The 17,785-nt window shown below is 37.6% G+C and overlaps 1 protein-coding gene across 3 annotated transcripts in view; it reads left to right on the top strand.

The window, feature by feature from the left end:
- The window catches only part of KHDRBS3 (KH RNA binding domain containing, signal transduction associated 3), a 91,945-nt gene that overhangs the window by 33,163 nt on the left and 40,997 nt on the right, over positions 1 to 17,785 (top strand). For all 3 annotated transcript variants that reach the window (XM_032133999.1, XM_032134008.1, XM_032134014.1), the window contains exons 3-5: positions 4,375 to 4,491; positions 6,595 to 6,741; positions 12,912 to 13,051. In XM_032133999.1, coding sequence (XP_031989890.1) covers positions 4,375 to 4,491; positions 6,595 to 6,741; positions 12,912 to 13,051 — 404 coding nt within the window. The remainder of the gene's footprint in view (positions 1 to 4,374; positions 4,492 to 6,594; positions 6,742 to 12,911; positions 13,052 to 17,785) is intronic.

A 17,785-nucleotide genomic window follows, 5' to 3' on the forward strand; every position in this document is an offset into this window, starting at 1 on the left:
TTTCTATTATATCCCCTTTTCTGTAATATATACATTTTAAAAATGCGGTATCACTGGCATTAATTCTTTTTTTTTTTGTTATAATTCATATAGTAGATCAAATGGTTCTGAAGAGAATATCCTGTTCTATAAATGTTCTTCGTAACTGTGTTTCTCTGGAAATGTTTTCAGGGAATAGTTTCAAGCAGTGATTTGGTAAGACAACAAATCTCTAGATAACTGTTCAAGTCATGTTTTGATTCAGTGATTCTGAAGAAATAGGTGCTATGCAGTGATGCCCATAATCTCCATTGTATGATAACTGAAAAAATGCTTCTTAAAATGAGGATTTTTGAACATCTAAGAAAGGAAACAATTTTCAAGCAAAAACCTTATAATCAATTTTATTTTGTTGCTTCTATTGTGAAAGATGTTTTCTATTTAAGATGTATCTTAAATTGGAGATTTTTGTTACACACTTTAGGGTAATCGGTAAAAGGGGAACAGATACACTCTTTCAGTACAGTAAACCAGTACTTGCCAGCTAATAGACACCATGGTCAAGAGAAAACCCCATATCCCAGGAATTTGAGGAAGGGCTGTTGCACTGCATAGTATCTTTACCCACAAAGTAAACCAGAGGTCCAGGAGGATGTGCTTTCAATGATCAGAGATTTTAGGAATAAGAACACCCCTCAAATCTTGCATACTTTTGCTCAAACTGATGTATTATCTGATGATATTTTGTTCAGAGGGTACCATTTATCAATAGCAGAGTATTATTTGGTTAGAAATGTAGCTGAGGTGCTAATTTTTCCCATTTTATCAAATTGTTTCCTCCCAGGTCTGTTAATCTGAATCTTGATACTGTTTTTGCAAAGATGCCTGAAGTTTTGCTGTAATTTTGCTTGAGATGCCGTATTTGTATACTCTTCAGAGCTGGCCTAGAAGCAAATTTGAATTGGGGACTTTATCTCTTTTATATGCCATTGTCCATAGTTTACTGATACTTACCTAATACATTAGAATCTGTCTTAATGCAGAGACAATTCCTGATTTGACAAAAGTGATCCAGTGTAGAGTAACATTTATGGTTGGCTCTTTAGAGTTCATTTGTCCTGTAGAACTGCAAAGTTCACCAGCTTGCACTGGAAAGCAGTGTGACTGCTTTAATACAGTGTTAAACTGAAGCTGGTGAAGGTGAGGATTGTTTTTGGTATTTACACCAGTTTGGAGGTGATTGTGCTGTACTTGAGAGGTGCAAGTAAAGAGAGGAGTCAGGCATGTCTGATTCTGAGCCAAAACTAGTGATTGTGACTGGTCTGACTTGGGCAGAGCTGCTCGGATGTCTTTTTGTTACTATCCAATATGTCTAATTCAGAGATAGTTTATAAGCTTGAGTTCAGTAATGGACCTGAATTTTTTCTTTGTTCTTGTGCTCTTGGGGCAAATAAACCCTAAATGTGGAACATGGGAAGCACCTATGCAACTTGTGAGCAATTTTGTGTAAGGGCTAACCTGGATCTGCCAGGCTTACTTGCTTCTGTTACACCAGCAGATAAACAAGATTTGCTAGTTTTATAAGTAAAATTTGTTTGACTGTGTGCTGATTTTGTACCTTTAGGTTTGAGTCCTACTATTTGATTGAAAGCAGTATGTAAGTAATAATAGTAACTTAGTGACTGATACTTTGAGTGTTTCTATATCTATGAAATATTTCAAAATAAACCTTTGATCAGATGTTTCCAATTTGATGTAAAAGGAAGATAAACCAATAGTTTGAAAAAAATGCAGTACCTGTTCAAAGTAAATAATCTGTTTTCTACTGAAAGGATTCCTTCAATATCATAAATGGATCTTATTTATGGAATAATCAACTGAAGTGTTACAAAGCCTTTTAGCTTTGTTATGTGGGAGCAAAAATGCTTTGTGACTACATTGTAAGCCATTTTTTACTAACCTTTGTTTGTGCTTTTAAGCTACACCTAGAAGTACTGTGCTTTCAAATCAGCAGAATTTCAGACTTGTAACACAAATTTCTTATGCTTCAGACTTGTCAAATCGAATATTTGGAGCCTCAGTGCACAGAAAAGAATAGTTCAGTGGATATCAGGATGCAGACAATGCATTTTCATGTTCATTAAATGTGTCTAGAACATGTCATCTGTGCAGTCCTTGTGTAAGCTGGTGCGATGTCTGGCTTTGGCACTAGAGATTTCATGGTTTTGAAAAGATGACAACTTTTGGAGGTATTGAAGTTTTGTTTGACAAGTTTTAGGTTTACACAACATTAAACTGTTTGGTTTTAACTAAAAGAATACATCTGCAGTAAAGAGTTAGTGCTTGTTTTTATTTCTAGTAACATAAAAGGCTATTATAAACAGATGTAAGTAATCTTAAGTAATGCTTGAGAAACTGAGGTGGTTCTCTACATGAAAGCTTTACTTTGAGCTTAACTATGAACTTCCTTTAAGGAAACTCTTGAAAAGGAGTAATTGACTTCTGGAAGTTCAAATTTGTAACAAATTGTATCAATTTGTTTGCTTTTTTTAGTTATACCTTCAGAAACAGTAAAATCAGAAGTCTGAGTTAAAAGGAATCTCTAGAGAACATCTGTGCCTTCAGATGTTCAACCTTCTGTTGAAATAATGATTGTAAATTAAATTGCACAGGACCCCATCAGTGGCCCTGGGTCCTGAATATTCTCAGCAAGGGAGATTTCTACCTTTATCTGTTCAATCTTTGTGATTAATATTTTCCTTAATTGTATCTTAGGACCTATATGAAAACAAATGGACCTCTCTAATAAAAAAAAAATTAAAGAAATTGCCTGAGAATTTCTTGATGTGGCCTGATAATTTCAGAAAAGACTGGTTCATTCAAGGCCTTAAATTAAATAGGTTGTGTGGACTGTAGCCATGCATAAGCTATTTTCTCAATAGCATTATGTCAGGTCTACATTGGGAATTGAACTTGCAGCTAGTAAGGGGAATAAACTTACATTTTCATTTTTAGTTGACTTTTAATACTTGCTTTCCTTTTTGTCTAAAGCTGAAAGAAATAAGCTGGAGCTGTAGACTTTCTGCACAGTAGGGTGAGTGCAGCTGCACCTTTCTTCCATCAGCACTTCCAGTGTAGCAACAAGAGATTTGGGACTGCCACTGCCCCATTGCCAAGTCCTTTCAAATTACTTCAGATGAACAGGGAGATCAGTGCTGCCCATCTTGGCTCTTCAGTGACTCAGTAGTAGAGGGACAAGCAAAGAACTTACAAACTGTTTCATAAATTTGAGGCCACAAAGCTTAAGCCCATTTGTTGTTCAGCATCACTATATTTTATTTCTACCTAAAACTATCTTTTTAACATGATTGTGTCACTTCAGTTGTTGAGTACCTCAACCTTCTTATCTGCTGTGACCAGTTTCCCATCATGGTTTATTGGTGGGAGTGGGGGATAACACCTTCTTTAATCTTCCTTTTCTGTTTGGGATACCTGGAGAAGCCCTTTCTGTTACTCTTTGTGTCCTTTGCCAGTTTCAGCTTCACTTGGGCCTTCCTCACCCCAGCTCTACACAACCAGACTTGATCTCTATACTCTTTCCCAGGTCACCTGTCTTCCTCTGTCTATGCATTTGTTTCTTGCCCTTTAGTTTGACCCGCTGGTCCCTACTCAGCCATGCTGGTCTCTTGCCTGAACTCTTGCTCCTGGAAATCGCTTGCTCTTGTGTTCAATGGAAGACTTCCTTAATGATCTGCCAGCTCTGTTCCACTCGCCTATCCCTGAGGGCAGTCTCTCAGGGGATCCTACTGACTAGCTCCCCAAAGAGCTGGAAGTCTGCTTTGCTAAAGTTCAGCAGCCCAACTTTACTCCTTACCTGATCCATATTCAGTGCATGATCGCTGCCTTCAATCTTGATGTCCCCAGTGAGCTCATTGGCGTTGGTGGGAGTAACGCTCCCCTCTGGCAGGTCTGTCTATTACCTGGGTCAGGAAGTTATCCCACATGCATTCCAGGAGTCTCCAGGGTTACCTGCAGCTCACCGTGCCACTTTTCCAGCAGATGTTGGGGTGGTTGGAGTCCCTCAGCAGGACAAAAGCCTTGGGCACAATGCTTCCTGTAGCTGGAGCAAGAAGGCTTTGTCAGCAGGCTCTTCTTGATCTGGTAACCTGTAGTGGACACCAAGTTATCCTTGAGTTCAGATACTTCTGTGTTGCTGGAGCCACTGACATTCTAGTAATTGTACTATTTGGTTGTACTTAATGTTTTTTAATTTATGATCTAATCATTGTTTGCACCTAGGACTAAAAGTTGTTCCAGCAAAATATCCCACTGTGCTCATTAGTTTATGATTAAAAATCCAATGAGGTTAATGGGAGTTTTTTTGTTTTCTTACAGTTCAACTTTGTGGGAAAACTTTTGGGTCCACGTGGTAATTCCCTAAAGCGTTTACAGGAAGAAACACTGACAAAAATGTCTATTTTGGGAAAAGGTTCTATGAGGGACAAGACAAAGGTAAGGCCTGAGTATGTCAGTGGAGTTTTGTTACTTACTTTAAATTTCTGAGGAGGGGCGTAAACCTGGTAACAAAAATTGGGGCAAATAAAAAGCGTGGGAGATCCAATACTGGTTTTAGGTTAATGAATCTCCTTGGCTAACCAAGCCAAGAATCCACATGCACTGGGCAAACCAAGCCAACAGATGTCAAGTAATGGAAGACAGAGAGGATTTTATGGGAGCCAAATTGCTGTCAAAGAGGGATACTGGAATGAGAACAAGCTGTAGCTTTTGTGTTGGTCTTCATGGGAAATGAAAAAAAAAGCCTGAAATGCTTAATGTATGCCCAAGGTTGGAAGATGTGGGCCAGTGAGTGAGCTTATTTTCATTTGTGTGCTGTTGTAAGAGTTTTAGTGTGTAGTGTTTTCTTAGAATCACAGAATATCCCAAGTTAGAAGGCACCTACATGGATCATCGAAGTCCAACTCCTGGCCCTCCAAGTAATGGAGAAAGTAATGGAAGCATTGCCAAGTCATGTTACAGAAGTAAAATAAAATACAATAATGAAAGTGAACTTTGCAAAAAAAAGCATAGAGTGACTTCAAAAGCTTGTTTATGGGAATGATCTTAGAAAAACCTGCATTGAAATTCTGTATGTTTTGTTAAAGGTGCTGATTGAAATGCTTTTTTACCAGGTACTACACAGAAAATTGTGACTTTTCTATTGTTTGTTGCTGTTACCAGCCAACTTGATTGATAAACACAAAAAGCAAGATTCTTAGCACTCTATTTTCTGCATAAACTAGCTGCACAGTGATTATTTTTCCTCTTTAGGAAAAAGGGATGGGGAATGCTTTATGCCAGTGTATACTAAAAGCCAAAGTATATGGGGAACTCAACTAGCTTCCAGTGCTAGTGATGGCTCATACATTTTGAGTAACTGTGCTTAAAGTATTTAACTGAGAAACAGTTCCTATTAAAACTAAATATTTGAGCTGTGATGTTTATATTAGGTTAATTCTTATTTTTAAGATCTCTTATTTATATTGCAAAATAATGATCTTGCTGACAGTCTTATCCTGCTGAGTGACCTCTTAATATTCTTGCTGTGGGTGCTCTGACAGTGATCTAGACTATTTTTTTGTTTTTCTTTTAAACATCCTCGTAGTTAAACACAAATCATGTAGATAAGAATGTTACTCAGGAGAAGCAGAAATGGATTGTCACATATAAACCTCAACCCATAATTAAGGGGTGTGCAGGGGAGGAGATTTCAGCTATCATTGCAACTTACAATTTTAGTAATCTAAATGGTGAAGTGCTTGCCTGCTGCTTGCCAAGGACAGGAAGCTGCAGGGGAGCTTTAGTTTTTTAGACAGCAGAACTGCTAAGTATTTGATAAAATGTTATCTGGTAAAGCAATGAAATTATTTCTAGTGCTGGTTTCATCCCTTGGACCTGTCAGATACGCACGGGTGGGGGGCAGCCTGAGAAAAGCAAGTGCTGCCCTTTAGGTCTGTGAATATTTTGCATGTGAATGTCAGTTTTTGAGAACTGAGCTCTGCTTCACTACACTGAACTCAGTTTTGCAGTCATTGAAGTGGGTTGGGTGAAGGAGGATGAAAGACAAGCTTGCTTCTGAAATAGCTAGTGAACTCTTTTGGTTGACGTTCTCTTCCCTCATCTCAAATGCTGTTAGCTTTATGTCCAAATAGCACAGTTCTGTGAAGGATGCACTCATTGGATACAAACTTCAGTGAGAACAGAAAATAAGTATCAAAGCGGTGTAGTAATACCAAGATTGAAATAGTATTGGTAAAAAAATCTTGCTCTTGTGGAATACTAGATCAAACCTGTTTCTGTAGACTTTACTTTCAAGGAAAGAGTGTCTTCTTCATGAAACTGGTGCACCTGGGAAAACTCTTGGAAGCATTCCCCCTTGTGCTACAGTTTCTGTATGTGAGCAGAAGCTGTTGGCTCTTATTTCATGTTACTTTCTTAGTTGCAGACATCTGAACATGAGTAAACAGTGTCTGCAGATTCCTCTGGAGAAACTTCAACACTTGCACTACAATGTTTAAAACAAGAATGTGTAAAACCAATCTTTTTCTTATCTCCTAGGAAGAAGAGTTGAGAAAAAGTGGAGAGGCAAAGTATTTCCACCTAAATGATGACCTGCATGTTTTAATTGAAGTATTTGCTCCGCCTGCAGAAGCATATGCCAGAATGGGACATGCATTGGAAGAAATCAAGAAGTTCCTCATCCCTGTTAGTATTTTTTTTTTTTTAATGAGAATTCTGGTAGTCTTGAGTGAGAAATGTTATCTCTAAAACTGAGTAAGCTGGTTTAGTGGAAGGTGTCCTTGCCCATTGTAGGGAGTTTGGAACCAGATGATGTTCAAGATCCCTTCCAGCCCAAACTGTTCTGTGATTCTGAACAGCGCACAGTATTGGTCAGGTCATGTTCCTTAATTTACTTTGTGAAAGAAATGATGATGTTGTCAAATACTTTGCATTTTGATACAGGCAGTAATTGGGTGAGTCTGTAACTGTCCACACAAATCTCATGATCTGACCTACAGTAAAAGCTAAACTTATTCTTGCTTAACTAGTCATGTGCAAAGTATCACAACAACTACAAACAGTTGTAAAAATCTGCAAAATGTGTGGCTTGTCTGTTTTCTTGGTATACGTGAAAAATTAGTTTTGTTTAAGAATAAATACATTTGAAGTTGTATTATTTCTCTCACCTCCAATCCTGGTTTAGTGTTGAGCGCTGAGAATCAATACAGGTTTATCTTGTATCTTTATTTTCATCACAATACTAGTGATACATGAGCTATACTTGTCTTCTGGTGTATACTTCAGCTTCCATTATATGGATGTATAAAAAGAGATCTGGTTTCCAGTACAAGTTTATACTCCAGGTTTGGGATACATCTAGGCAATGGGTTTCTAGTGTCTTCTATAGAGAGACAGCTTTATTTGCTTGTCATGTAAGGACCAACCTTACTGCTTTACAATATTAAACTCTCTTAGGAAGCTGGGGCACTTGAGGTGATGTTTGTGTGTGAAGTTCCCAACTGTTTTAGCTCTTGAGTGAACATTCTTCAATCTTTATTGGTAATCAAAGGAATGATTATAGAAAGCAAAGCATCCCCAAGGTGCACTGACTTCTGTTTATTTTTACTGCTAAAAATGCTACCCAAGTGTTAGTCTTTATTTGTATCAGATCTGGGAAGTGTGGGGGCCTGGTTAGGGAAACTTTCCTGAGGCATGTATCTGCATGACAGCAGCTTGTAAATGTTTGAGTGGAGCCAGCGTGGCTGTATTGGGGACCAGTTGGGGATGTCTCTTGTACAGCAGTTGTTGCTGATGACCTGTCAGTGCTCCTGTATGTATTTTGGGGATTATAGTTGGTACCAAACCTAATCCACATCCATGAAATCACCCAGAGAGTGGTTGGGCATGGGAGCAGGCTCTCCAGGGAAGTGGTCACAGCACCAAGCCTGACAGAGTTAAAGAAGTGAACAGCACTCTCGGGCACGTGGTGGGATTCTTGGGATGTCCTGTACAGGGTGAGGATTCAGACTTAATGATCCCTGTGGGTCCCCTCCAGCTCAGGATATTTTATGAATCTAAGTCCCCAGGTGACTGGAGCTGTGTACTCCTTGACTATTTCTTCTGGCCTGGATTTGTTTGAATGGAGTGAGTTCATGTGCCCCAATAATGCACCATGGCATGAACCAAAACATGATAAACAACAGTCGTCAGGAGGTTTATTAGGAATATGTCCTGATGTGAAATAACCCTAATGTAGATGCATCTTAAGGCTGTTAAAAAACAAGGAGATGTCCTGGGCGTTATGTTCTTGTGTTACAAAGATCAAGCATCACATTATAAATTTGTGTGCAGGTTCCAAATGGCTTTTTCTTGATGTATATGAAAAGAGGTGAATGAGCATACTGCTGTTCAGGCATCCTAACTGATCAGACAGGGGATACTCAACAGAATATTTGTAGGAATTCTGGGCTGTCATAATGTCGAAGGTTACTGTACTTACATGATTCATGATTTAATGGTGTGAAGAGATAAGGGAGAATTAAGTTCTTGAGTATTCTAGACAGCAAACAGCTGCCTTCTTTTAGATGGGAATATGTTCAATTTGATAAATGCTTCTGGCATGTCCTGGAAGGAAGGATGTCTGATCCCTGTGCACCCTCCATCAGAGGTCTTGTTTTTCTTCACTGAGCTTGATTTCCCTAATGTTGCCATAAATGAAGTAAGCTTGTCAAAACCTGGTCATTAGTGTGTTAAGCCAGTAGAATTACAGACTGATAATGAGCAATTCCATTGACTGGTGGTTATACACTTTTCCATCTTGATTTTTGATCATTGCATCTTTATTATACTGAGCTGAACCGCTGCTACATAATCTTTCTTGAACTGTGGGATCAAGCCAACACTGTCTTAATTTCCCTTTGGCTTTTCAAATGTAATCTTATCAGAATTGCTCTAAATGACGTAATCTCTTTTGCCTGCCCTCCCCTTGCAGCAGCCACTGAAGGAATAAGGAGCAGCTTTTTCTGCTCTACAACTAGTGTTTGGTTCACTGCTGCAAATGCAACTTGGTTTTTATTTTCTCCAAGGTCTGTTGTGGCTTTCTTAAGAAATGGTCTGTTTTATTTCAGGAAAGATTTCCTGCTATGAGTATATGATTATGATCATAATTTGCATTCTCCTTACAATGTAAGGTAACTATGCCTTCCTACAGTTTTAGATGCTGAACCCAATTTATGAATATGATTATTGTTCATTTTTCAGATCAGTGCTGAACATAAGATCACATTTGGTGCTAGAATGCAGAATACAAAATATCCTTGTGGTAGTTGACTGTAGCAAAAATACCTCAGCCTCTCTTATTGGATCTTCAAATCATGGGCAAGAATCCTTGAATGCAAGGATGTTTAACCTCAAGCAGCTGCAGTGGTGTAATTTTATTTAAACGATTGGCATAACTCAAACCAAAGCATAAAAACTGGTCTTGAGGGTATTTTTGGCTGTGCTTACATTGCCTTGACTCTTACCTTCTGCAGTTAGAATTGTGGCTTCTGACTTTAAGTATATTCTTTTATCTTCCTTTAAATTAGCCAGCCCCTTTATTCTGGCCATACTCTCTGGTCAGCACTCTGAGTATTAGATTGGTGGGTGTTGTGCTTGATAATAATTATCTCAGAATTACCTGTGTCAGGTCAAAAAGCCAGGTACTTCGAACCTCACCTGCCCCTGGTTGCTGTATTATACCGTGGTTTCAAGGCCAGGCTGGATGGGACCCTGAGCTACCTGGTCTAATGGAAGGTGTCCCTGCCCATGGCTGAAGAGTTGGAACAAGATGGTCTTTAAGGTCCTTTCTATCCCAAACCACTCTGTGATTCTATGGTTATGGCAGTTTTAGCCATTAGAACTTAGTCTGTTTTGCTTAATTTTTGAGTAGTGGCAGTCATTTGTCTTCTGACAGATACAGCACTAATTACCCTTTGCCATTGCTTACCAGAGTTTCTTGTTTTCCTTGTCTTTAAAGCAAAGTATAGAAATGTCTTCAAGAGAACAATCTATAGCAGTTATATGATGATGTGAGCAGAATTCACAACCTTTTCCTGTAGCCTGTCTTACCTTCTGCATGTTTGGTTTGTAAGATGTGGTGATGAAATAGCATTTAATGGCATTTGGAAGAGCTTGGTGGCCTTTGGAAACTCTCAGACTTTTCCTTAAGTAAGCTGGGAAATAGCTGTAAGGTGTAAAAAAGTGGCTGGAAACATGAAAATAATGGATTGCTCACTGCCAGGATAAAGATCTACTTGAGTGTTTTGCAAAGCTGCAAAGGGTTTTGTAGGGATCTGTCCTAACATTATATAAATAAATAGCTTTGGTAATAGTTTGAGTGATAAATTGAAATAAGGTCTTAAGTCAGAGTGATCCCAAGAAGAGATGCTGCTAATGTGTTGTTCTGGCTGGATGAAAATCATAGATAAAATTTAAAAGAATGTTTAGTTAGATCATTTAAGTATGGGGACTTGTGGGGTGAAAATCTCTTGCATGGATCTTGATGTAAATGGACCCTCCATGTTTGGATAAGACTGTAGTTAGTCAGGACAGGGAATTTATTCATAAAATGAGAGTACATCTGTTAAATTGAAATTCAGCAGCAGCATTTGACTGAAATTCAAGTGCTGCCACTGCCTAAGCTGTTCAGAGGAGGGATGCAGTCTAAAGGGCTTCTGTGTCCATCCTCTAGGTGAGGAAAAGATTATTGTCTGCTTAATTTGACTTGAAGTGTGCTGTTTCCAGCAGTGAGTATTCATACACTGACCATCTGGTACTTTTAATTGAGGAATCCATTTCAGAGTCTCATAGATTTAACACTGCAGCTTATCGTGGCTGCCTTGTTCTGCCCCTTCACTCTGTATCCTCCGGCTGCCTCTGGCATGTGTGATAAGGGCCGTGTTTTCTGTTCTGTGCTGTGCACAGTGGAGCCCTTGTCTGTGACCTAAGGCTGCTGCTGTGTCTGGTAATGTGCTGCAGGAAAGTGAGAAAGCATCAAGGAGAAGAGAAAAAGGACTCAACATACACAGTGGCAACCAAGCACATCTTTGCTAAGGAATTAAATGAATTGAGTATAAAATGATCAAAGGTATTTTTCCAGGGGCCCAGTTCTGAAAATGATGTTTTGTGAAGAAATTATAAAGGGCATCTGATACAGGCTGTCAGAACTTTGATATTGTGTGTTGGTGTTACAGTTTCTTGGCATTTTGTGTAAAGATTGAAGTTTTATTCTACACAGTACATAGAATTTTGCATTTGTAGCCAGTTCTGATCCAGCAACAAATAAATATAAAGCGGGTTTCTGTCTAATAGCTGGCCAGAATAGTGTTCAGTTTCCTGTTTCTAGTCTACTCCCTGTGATGGATTGGTTATGTATTGGGTCTTGGCTGTTTAATAATGAAATCTGTTTCTCAAAAGCTTCATTTATGCCATTTGAAACAGTTATTTCAGTCTTCTAGACCTTTTTCATATTTGCTGTTTGGTTTCTGCTGATAAACAGAGGATGATCTCAGGTGGGCAGTTGGGAGTTAAATTTCAGAACCTATTTAAGTCAGTTTGGACAAAATGCTGGTATGATGCTTCTTTTAACACCAGTAACTTCAGCAATTGCATGTAAAAGAAAACTTTTTTATTTCCATTTGTAGAAGTCTAGGAGAAGCAGAATGTTTCAAGGATAATTGAGATATTTGAATTCTTGGAAGTTTTAATCTCCTTTCAATGCAAGGTTATGTTTCAAAGTCTGTAAGACTGCCTGATAATCTTTTGGTCCCTGTCTAGTGAATAAATGTAATAAATTCAGATTTGCAGTGAGATGCAGATTCTTTGTTTTGTCATTGAATTGTAAAATGGTTGATAGAACAAACCTTCCTTCTTGAAATGGGAGGATTTGCAGCTGTTGTATCAGAAGTATGCCTTTGTTCCTATGGGAGGACCTATTAATATTTTGATACTCAGTTTGTGCTTATGCACCTTGGGTAAAATAGTTATCTTTAATTCACCTTTATGGCTGCCTTCTGCTCAGCTCACTTTAAGTGGAGGAGAAATGATAGAAAAATACCTCAAGAGTTCAGTGCTGGCTCTGTTTTATTCCCGTGTACTCTGCTTGTTTTGGAGGTTGACTCAAGGTCCCTGAAAATGGTGCTTGAGAAGTACCATATTAATTCCATGTACAGAAACCTGAGCTTTCTTTTTGCTAGACCTTGAGAGTAGAGGATTTGTGCAGACAGAACTAAGCCATATGTCCTTGGCATTTTTACCATTGCATATTATCAAATTTAATTTTTTGAGCTCTTCTTATTAGATAACAGTGTATGTGAGTATTGAAAGAATTCCTGTGTTTATTCTATAATTTCTGATTTTAAAAGTGAGGATTCCTAATCTATTCCTTCATTTTCATGTCTTGCTCTCAACAGTGTATTTATTCTCTACTCGTTTGCAACTCTCTCTCTCTCTCTCTCTCCTCTTTGTTCTGTTTTTAACACACAATCGTTCTACAGCTGGAACTCAAAACTGGATCTCAGTTCAGAATATGGGACCTTGATTTTTTTTTTTTTTTTCTGGTTCCCTCCTATCTCTGCAGCATTTTAGCACTGGCAATGTTCTATGGCTAAAGCTACATAGAAATAATATGCAAAGGGAAAGAAAAACATGCCTGAGTAAAAATGGCAGTTATTAGATAGAATTTTAAAATAATTTTTGGACTGAATATTATTATGCATGTTAAACTTTTTCAGTGGAATGTTCAACTTTTTAAGAGGAAACTTTCAGGAGCAGTGTTTGCTGAGAGCAGTGGATAAACAGTTTGACTTCTCTCTTATGCCTCCCTGCTGTTTCAGGACTACAACGATGAAATCAGACAGGCACAGCTTCAAGAATTAACATATTTAAATGGTGGCTCAGAAACTGCAGAGGTTCCAGTTGTCCGTGGAAAAGCATCGATTCGAGCAAGAGGAGTACCTGTTCCTGCTTTGTCCAGGTACATGGAATTTCATTTGAATGTACATATTTCAAGCTTCTCCCTTCAAACACAATTTCCCTCCAGAGTACAGCAGTAAAATACATGAAGGATTCCCAAAAGAAGAGCAAAAGATCGGGGAAACAACTTTCATTTATTGATGAAAGTTTAGTTCATTTGGACTGAATTAACAATGGTGCTGAATTTTGTCTTGTGGAACTTGAATGCTGCCTTTGTAAAGAAGCAATGCACACCATAGGAGATGTTCAGTCCTACTGTGAGCAACTTGATTTCTAGCTGTGAGTTGCTCCTTAGGTGCAGTCTGTGTTTGGGCCCTGTGGAGTTTACAGCTTTGCAAAACTGGTAAATCTGTCTTTCCTCAATTGATGTGAATTTCAGGCAGTATCTCCAATTTACACAGTATGTTTTTCTTTTTTTATGGTACTACTAAGTTTTCGTAGTCATGACTAAATGATACAGAAGTGCTCTGGAAGTAGAATTTGGATTTTCTTGTCTGAGTGGCACTTGCATTGTGAAAAGTGGCTTTTGTTTGATTTGGGAGTAGGCAAAGTCTACTGCTTTTGCTGTTTTTCTTTGTCACAGAAGATGTTTGATTTTTACTCTAGCATCCCCTGTCTTCCTTGCAGTACTGAGATGACAGTTTCAACTCCTTCAAGTTCTGAAGTGTGAAAACAAAACCTAAATAAAGTTCATAACTGTTTATGTTAGAGTACAGAGATTGTGGCTGCAGCACCTAAGTGTGACTGTTTACTGTGGTAAACTGTTTTCTTCTGTTTTATCCACAGTTCTTTTTAATGCAACTGGAAACTTGTATTTTAACTTGTAAAATAATTTCAGAATAAGACTCTGAAGCATTTTACCTCAGATGATAAAGCATGTTTGAAGAAGCAGCACTAAGGAAATACTCAATTTATATAGATCTTCTTAGTTACATGTATCCTGATAATGATTGCAAATGCAATACAGAGTGAATCTTAATTTAAAGAAATTATGTGGGTTGTGCCCTGTGAGGAAAAAAAAAAATTCTCAATCATCACATTGTTGTTCTTGTATTTTGTAATATTGTGTAAAAAATATATATTCTGCTTTTCTTGATTTAAATGTTCTGAGTAGTGGTTATTATATACCAAGGTTCACCCCTTGGCACTGTAATCAGCCATACAAGAATTCTTTCAAATTGGAGACCTCATTTGATTTTGGAGATTTTTTTTTTTGCAAATTTTATTTCGGTTTTCAAACAGTTGTTTGTAACTTTGCCACAGATGCCTGTAATTATTCTGCTACAGATGCTCAGTACCGATTCATTTGCAGTACTATTTCCACTTTATTTCATTTTCCATGTCCTTTAGCTAATATTTCTGGGATACAGAAGCTGTTGTTTGGTCAGATCCTATCATCAAAGTTTGATAACTAATTTACACTGTTGGTACCTAGTATGTGCATACGTAAATAGTTTTTTATAGTACTGCTTTCTAACATCACTAGTTCTATCCTCTGGATATTGGTAAATTATTTTTTCAAATCTGGATTTTATGCAAGAGATACACTGTTACACAGCTCACAGAATCCTGTATAATCCTTCTACAACTATTGAAATGTCTTCAGGGTAAATTTAAATGTTATTAGTGTTTGATTTGGAGGTGACAGTAAAAGGTTGTGGTTTTGTCATCGCCATTTTTCACATATATTCTAAGGAAAGTGAAAGGGGGTCTGTTTGACTTGTCCTTACTTTAAGGCTTGTCTTAAACTCCAAGACTTTGTTGTCTCAAATTGAAGTGCTCTGTTAGCATATTCCTTAAGTGAAATTCAATTCTATTGCTGCTGAGATTCTACAGCCATTGAGCTGAAGATCTCAAACTCAGTTATAATGCTCTGTTTCTTTTTTAGCAGAAATGGATTTCCATGAATAATACTTTTGTTGAAGCAAAGCTTTAAAGGCTTTGTCTCAGTGTTGGATAAAACAGTTTCAATAGGTAGCATCCCTGAGATACCCAGAAGAAGTTGAAGCAAAGCCTCAAAAGACTTGTAAAACGAAGTCTAAAACCTTGATCCTAACCTTCCTTTGTAATCTGCAGAATGGTTTTATGATTCCAGCCTTGATACATGAAACATCCTTTTGGGTGTGTTTAAGTTCCCACTTTTGAAACCTTTATTACTCCTGAATAGTTTCAGTTAAAAAAAAAAAATACTAATTTATGCCTTTTTTGCTCCTTATGAGATATGTGGGAACTGGATATAATACATCTTATCAAATCTACTTTTAGCTCTATAACAAAATTTTATTTTGTAGAAACCAATACATTTGGGTTTGCATAAAAAAGTCCTAGCTTATGTACAGGCATTCCTGTATGTGATAAGTAATTTCCTAATAGTTGTGGTTTGGTAACTTTTTACTCTTTTTCTGGATTGTTCCAGCTTTTCTTAAGTAAATTTTTGTTACTCTAGAGCGAAGTAAGGTTTTGTGGTTGACTGGATGGAATTTGTTCTGGAAGAGTTGTGTGTGCATTGTAAGCTTTGCCTTCAGGAATGTTCTTTTCTCATCATTGATCTTGGAGGATATAGCTGCTTCCTATAGCTGCTTCTTTCTCCCCCACTTTGCTCCCAGTTTTTGTCCCTAATACTGTTAAAGACAACCTTCAGAGGTAATCACAGCACTTCTATTTTCTGTAGTGTTCATGCTGAGCACTTAAACTATTTTGTCATAACCCCTCTTCTGTACAACAAGAAGGGAAAATAGTGGAAGTCTGCCTTTCATTCCTTTGTTTTTATTATGATGTTCTTAAATTCTTTTTTGAAAACAACTATATAAAATGATCATACCAGTTGCTTTCTAATTTATTGTGCTAGCAAGCTTAGAGGATCCATGGTGTTTAATGTGATGCTGTTATGGTGAGAAGCTAGAATATGTAACTCTTTAGGAATCAGTGTTTCTTCAGTGCATTTGTATTCTCATCCTGAATCAGTGCATCATAAATTATACCAACCAAAAAGTGAATTTTGGCTTCCGATTAACTAAAAACTTAAAATATACGTATGTTAACATTCTAGTGGAAGGTGTCCCTGCCCATGGCAGCTGGGTTGGAATTAGATGTTCTTTAAGGTCCCTTCCAACCCAAACCTGTCTATGACTCTGTACATGTTAATGTACACCTCTAAGGAGGTTTTGCAACTAAGGCAGCATTTCCTCTCTAAAACCTCACACTATTTTAAGAATAAAAATAAGATTCAAAGATCGCTCAATTGTGACTCCAACTAAGATGTTTTAGAAAAGTGAAATTCTAGAGGATGATGATAGTAAGTCTAAGAACATGGCTCAAAGTTCCTTGATACCTTGTGGTGGCATAGGTGGAACCACTTCATGTGGTTATGGTTATAGCAGAAAATCAGTGCTAGAATCACAGAATGCTTTACATGGGGACCTTTAAAGACCATCTTATTTCACCCCCTGCCATGGGCAGGACACCTTCCACTAGACCAGGTTGTTCAAAGTCCCAGCCTGGCCTTGAACACTTCCAGGGATGCGGCATCTGCAACTTCTTTGGGCAACCTGTTCCAGTGTTGTCTGAGCACCCTCCTCATAGATTTCTTCCTTACATCCAATCTCAACCTGCCCTCTTCAATTGAAAGCTGTTGTCCCTTATACTATCAGTACAGACCCTGATGAAATTACTGTCCTTTTCTTATAAGCACCTCCACTTAGGTATTGAAAGGCCACAGTAAGGGAGGGCTGGCTAAGTTCACACCCCAGATTGAGAGATTGTATTTGAAAACAGGTATTTGGTTTCATTAAGGTGAGGGAAGAAAAAACGTAATTTGTCATAAAGCCAATATCTATCAATAGTCTCATTAAAGAAATGGCAGATTTCTGGTTTATGCTTTCAAGAGGATGTGGAGGTTTTTTTTTTTTACTTTTCACATTTATTATTTGTATTTCAGTCTACGCATGGTTGAGATCCTAATGGTTGAATGATTGTCACTCTGTCTGGGGAAAGGTAAAACTGCTACAGAAGTTGTGAGTTAGAACTTGTTCTCTTATATGTTAGAAGTAAAATGAGCTGATGTGGATCACTGCTGCAGTGTGTTCACAACTTCCAGCTGTTTTCCTACCATATATCTGGAATCAACTAGATTTTTTTTTTTGAAGAATAACTTTCTGTTGAAAACATGTAGGTAGTGAAGTGCAGAAGATTCTATAGCACAAAAGAAATATTTGACAAAGCCAGTTCAGGATCCAGGCCAAAGGCAGGTATAATTAATGTTCATTGTGTTTTGTTTTAGTTTTGTGATCTCCCATTTTTCACAAAATTGAAACATGAACATATATATTACTGTTCTAAAATGGAAATACAAACCAAAGCTTGTGTAAGAGTGTTAACTCAATGGTGACTTTCTGTTTTTTCAAAAAGGATGAAAAGGCAGAAATCTCAGTTCTGAGTTGTATCCAGATATGAGTGTTTTAGTATTTTAAAATGTCACCACCAAAATAACAGGTCTGTTATTTTTCAGATGTCTAATATAAAACAAAAATATTTACTGTTTGAGGAACATTGAGTGTAGCTGGCTGTGCTCAAATGAAGAAAATATATCAACATCTGGTAAACAAATTTGTTTGATCTGTATATTGAACATTGTAAATCCCTGCAGATATATAGAACTGTGAATGCTAAAATTAAAGAATTCCAGGTGTTTCCTCATTGAATAATATAGTGTTTGAGAACCGGTCCTAAATTTTAC

This window comes from Corvus moneduloides, chromosome 1 (genome assembly GCF_009650955.1).
Source record: "Corvus moneduloides isolate bCorMon1 chromosome 1, bCorMon1.pri, whole genome shotgun sequence".
Taxonomy (NCBI): domain Eukaryota; kingdom Metazoa; phylum Chordata; class Aves; order Passeriformes; family Corvidae; genus Corvus; species Corvus moneduloides.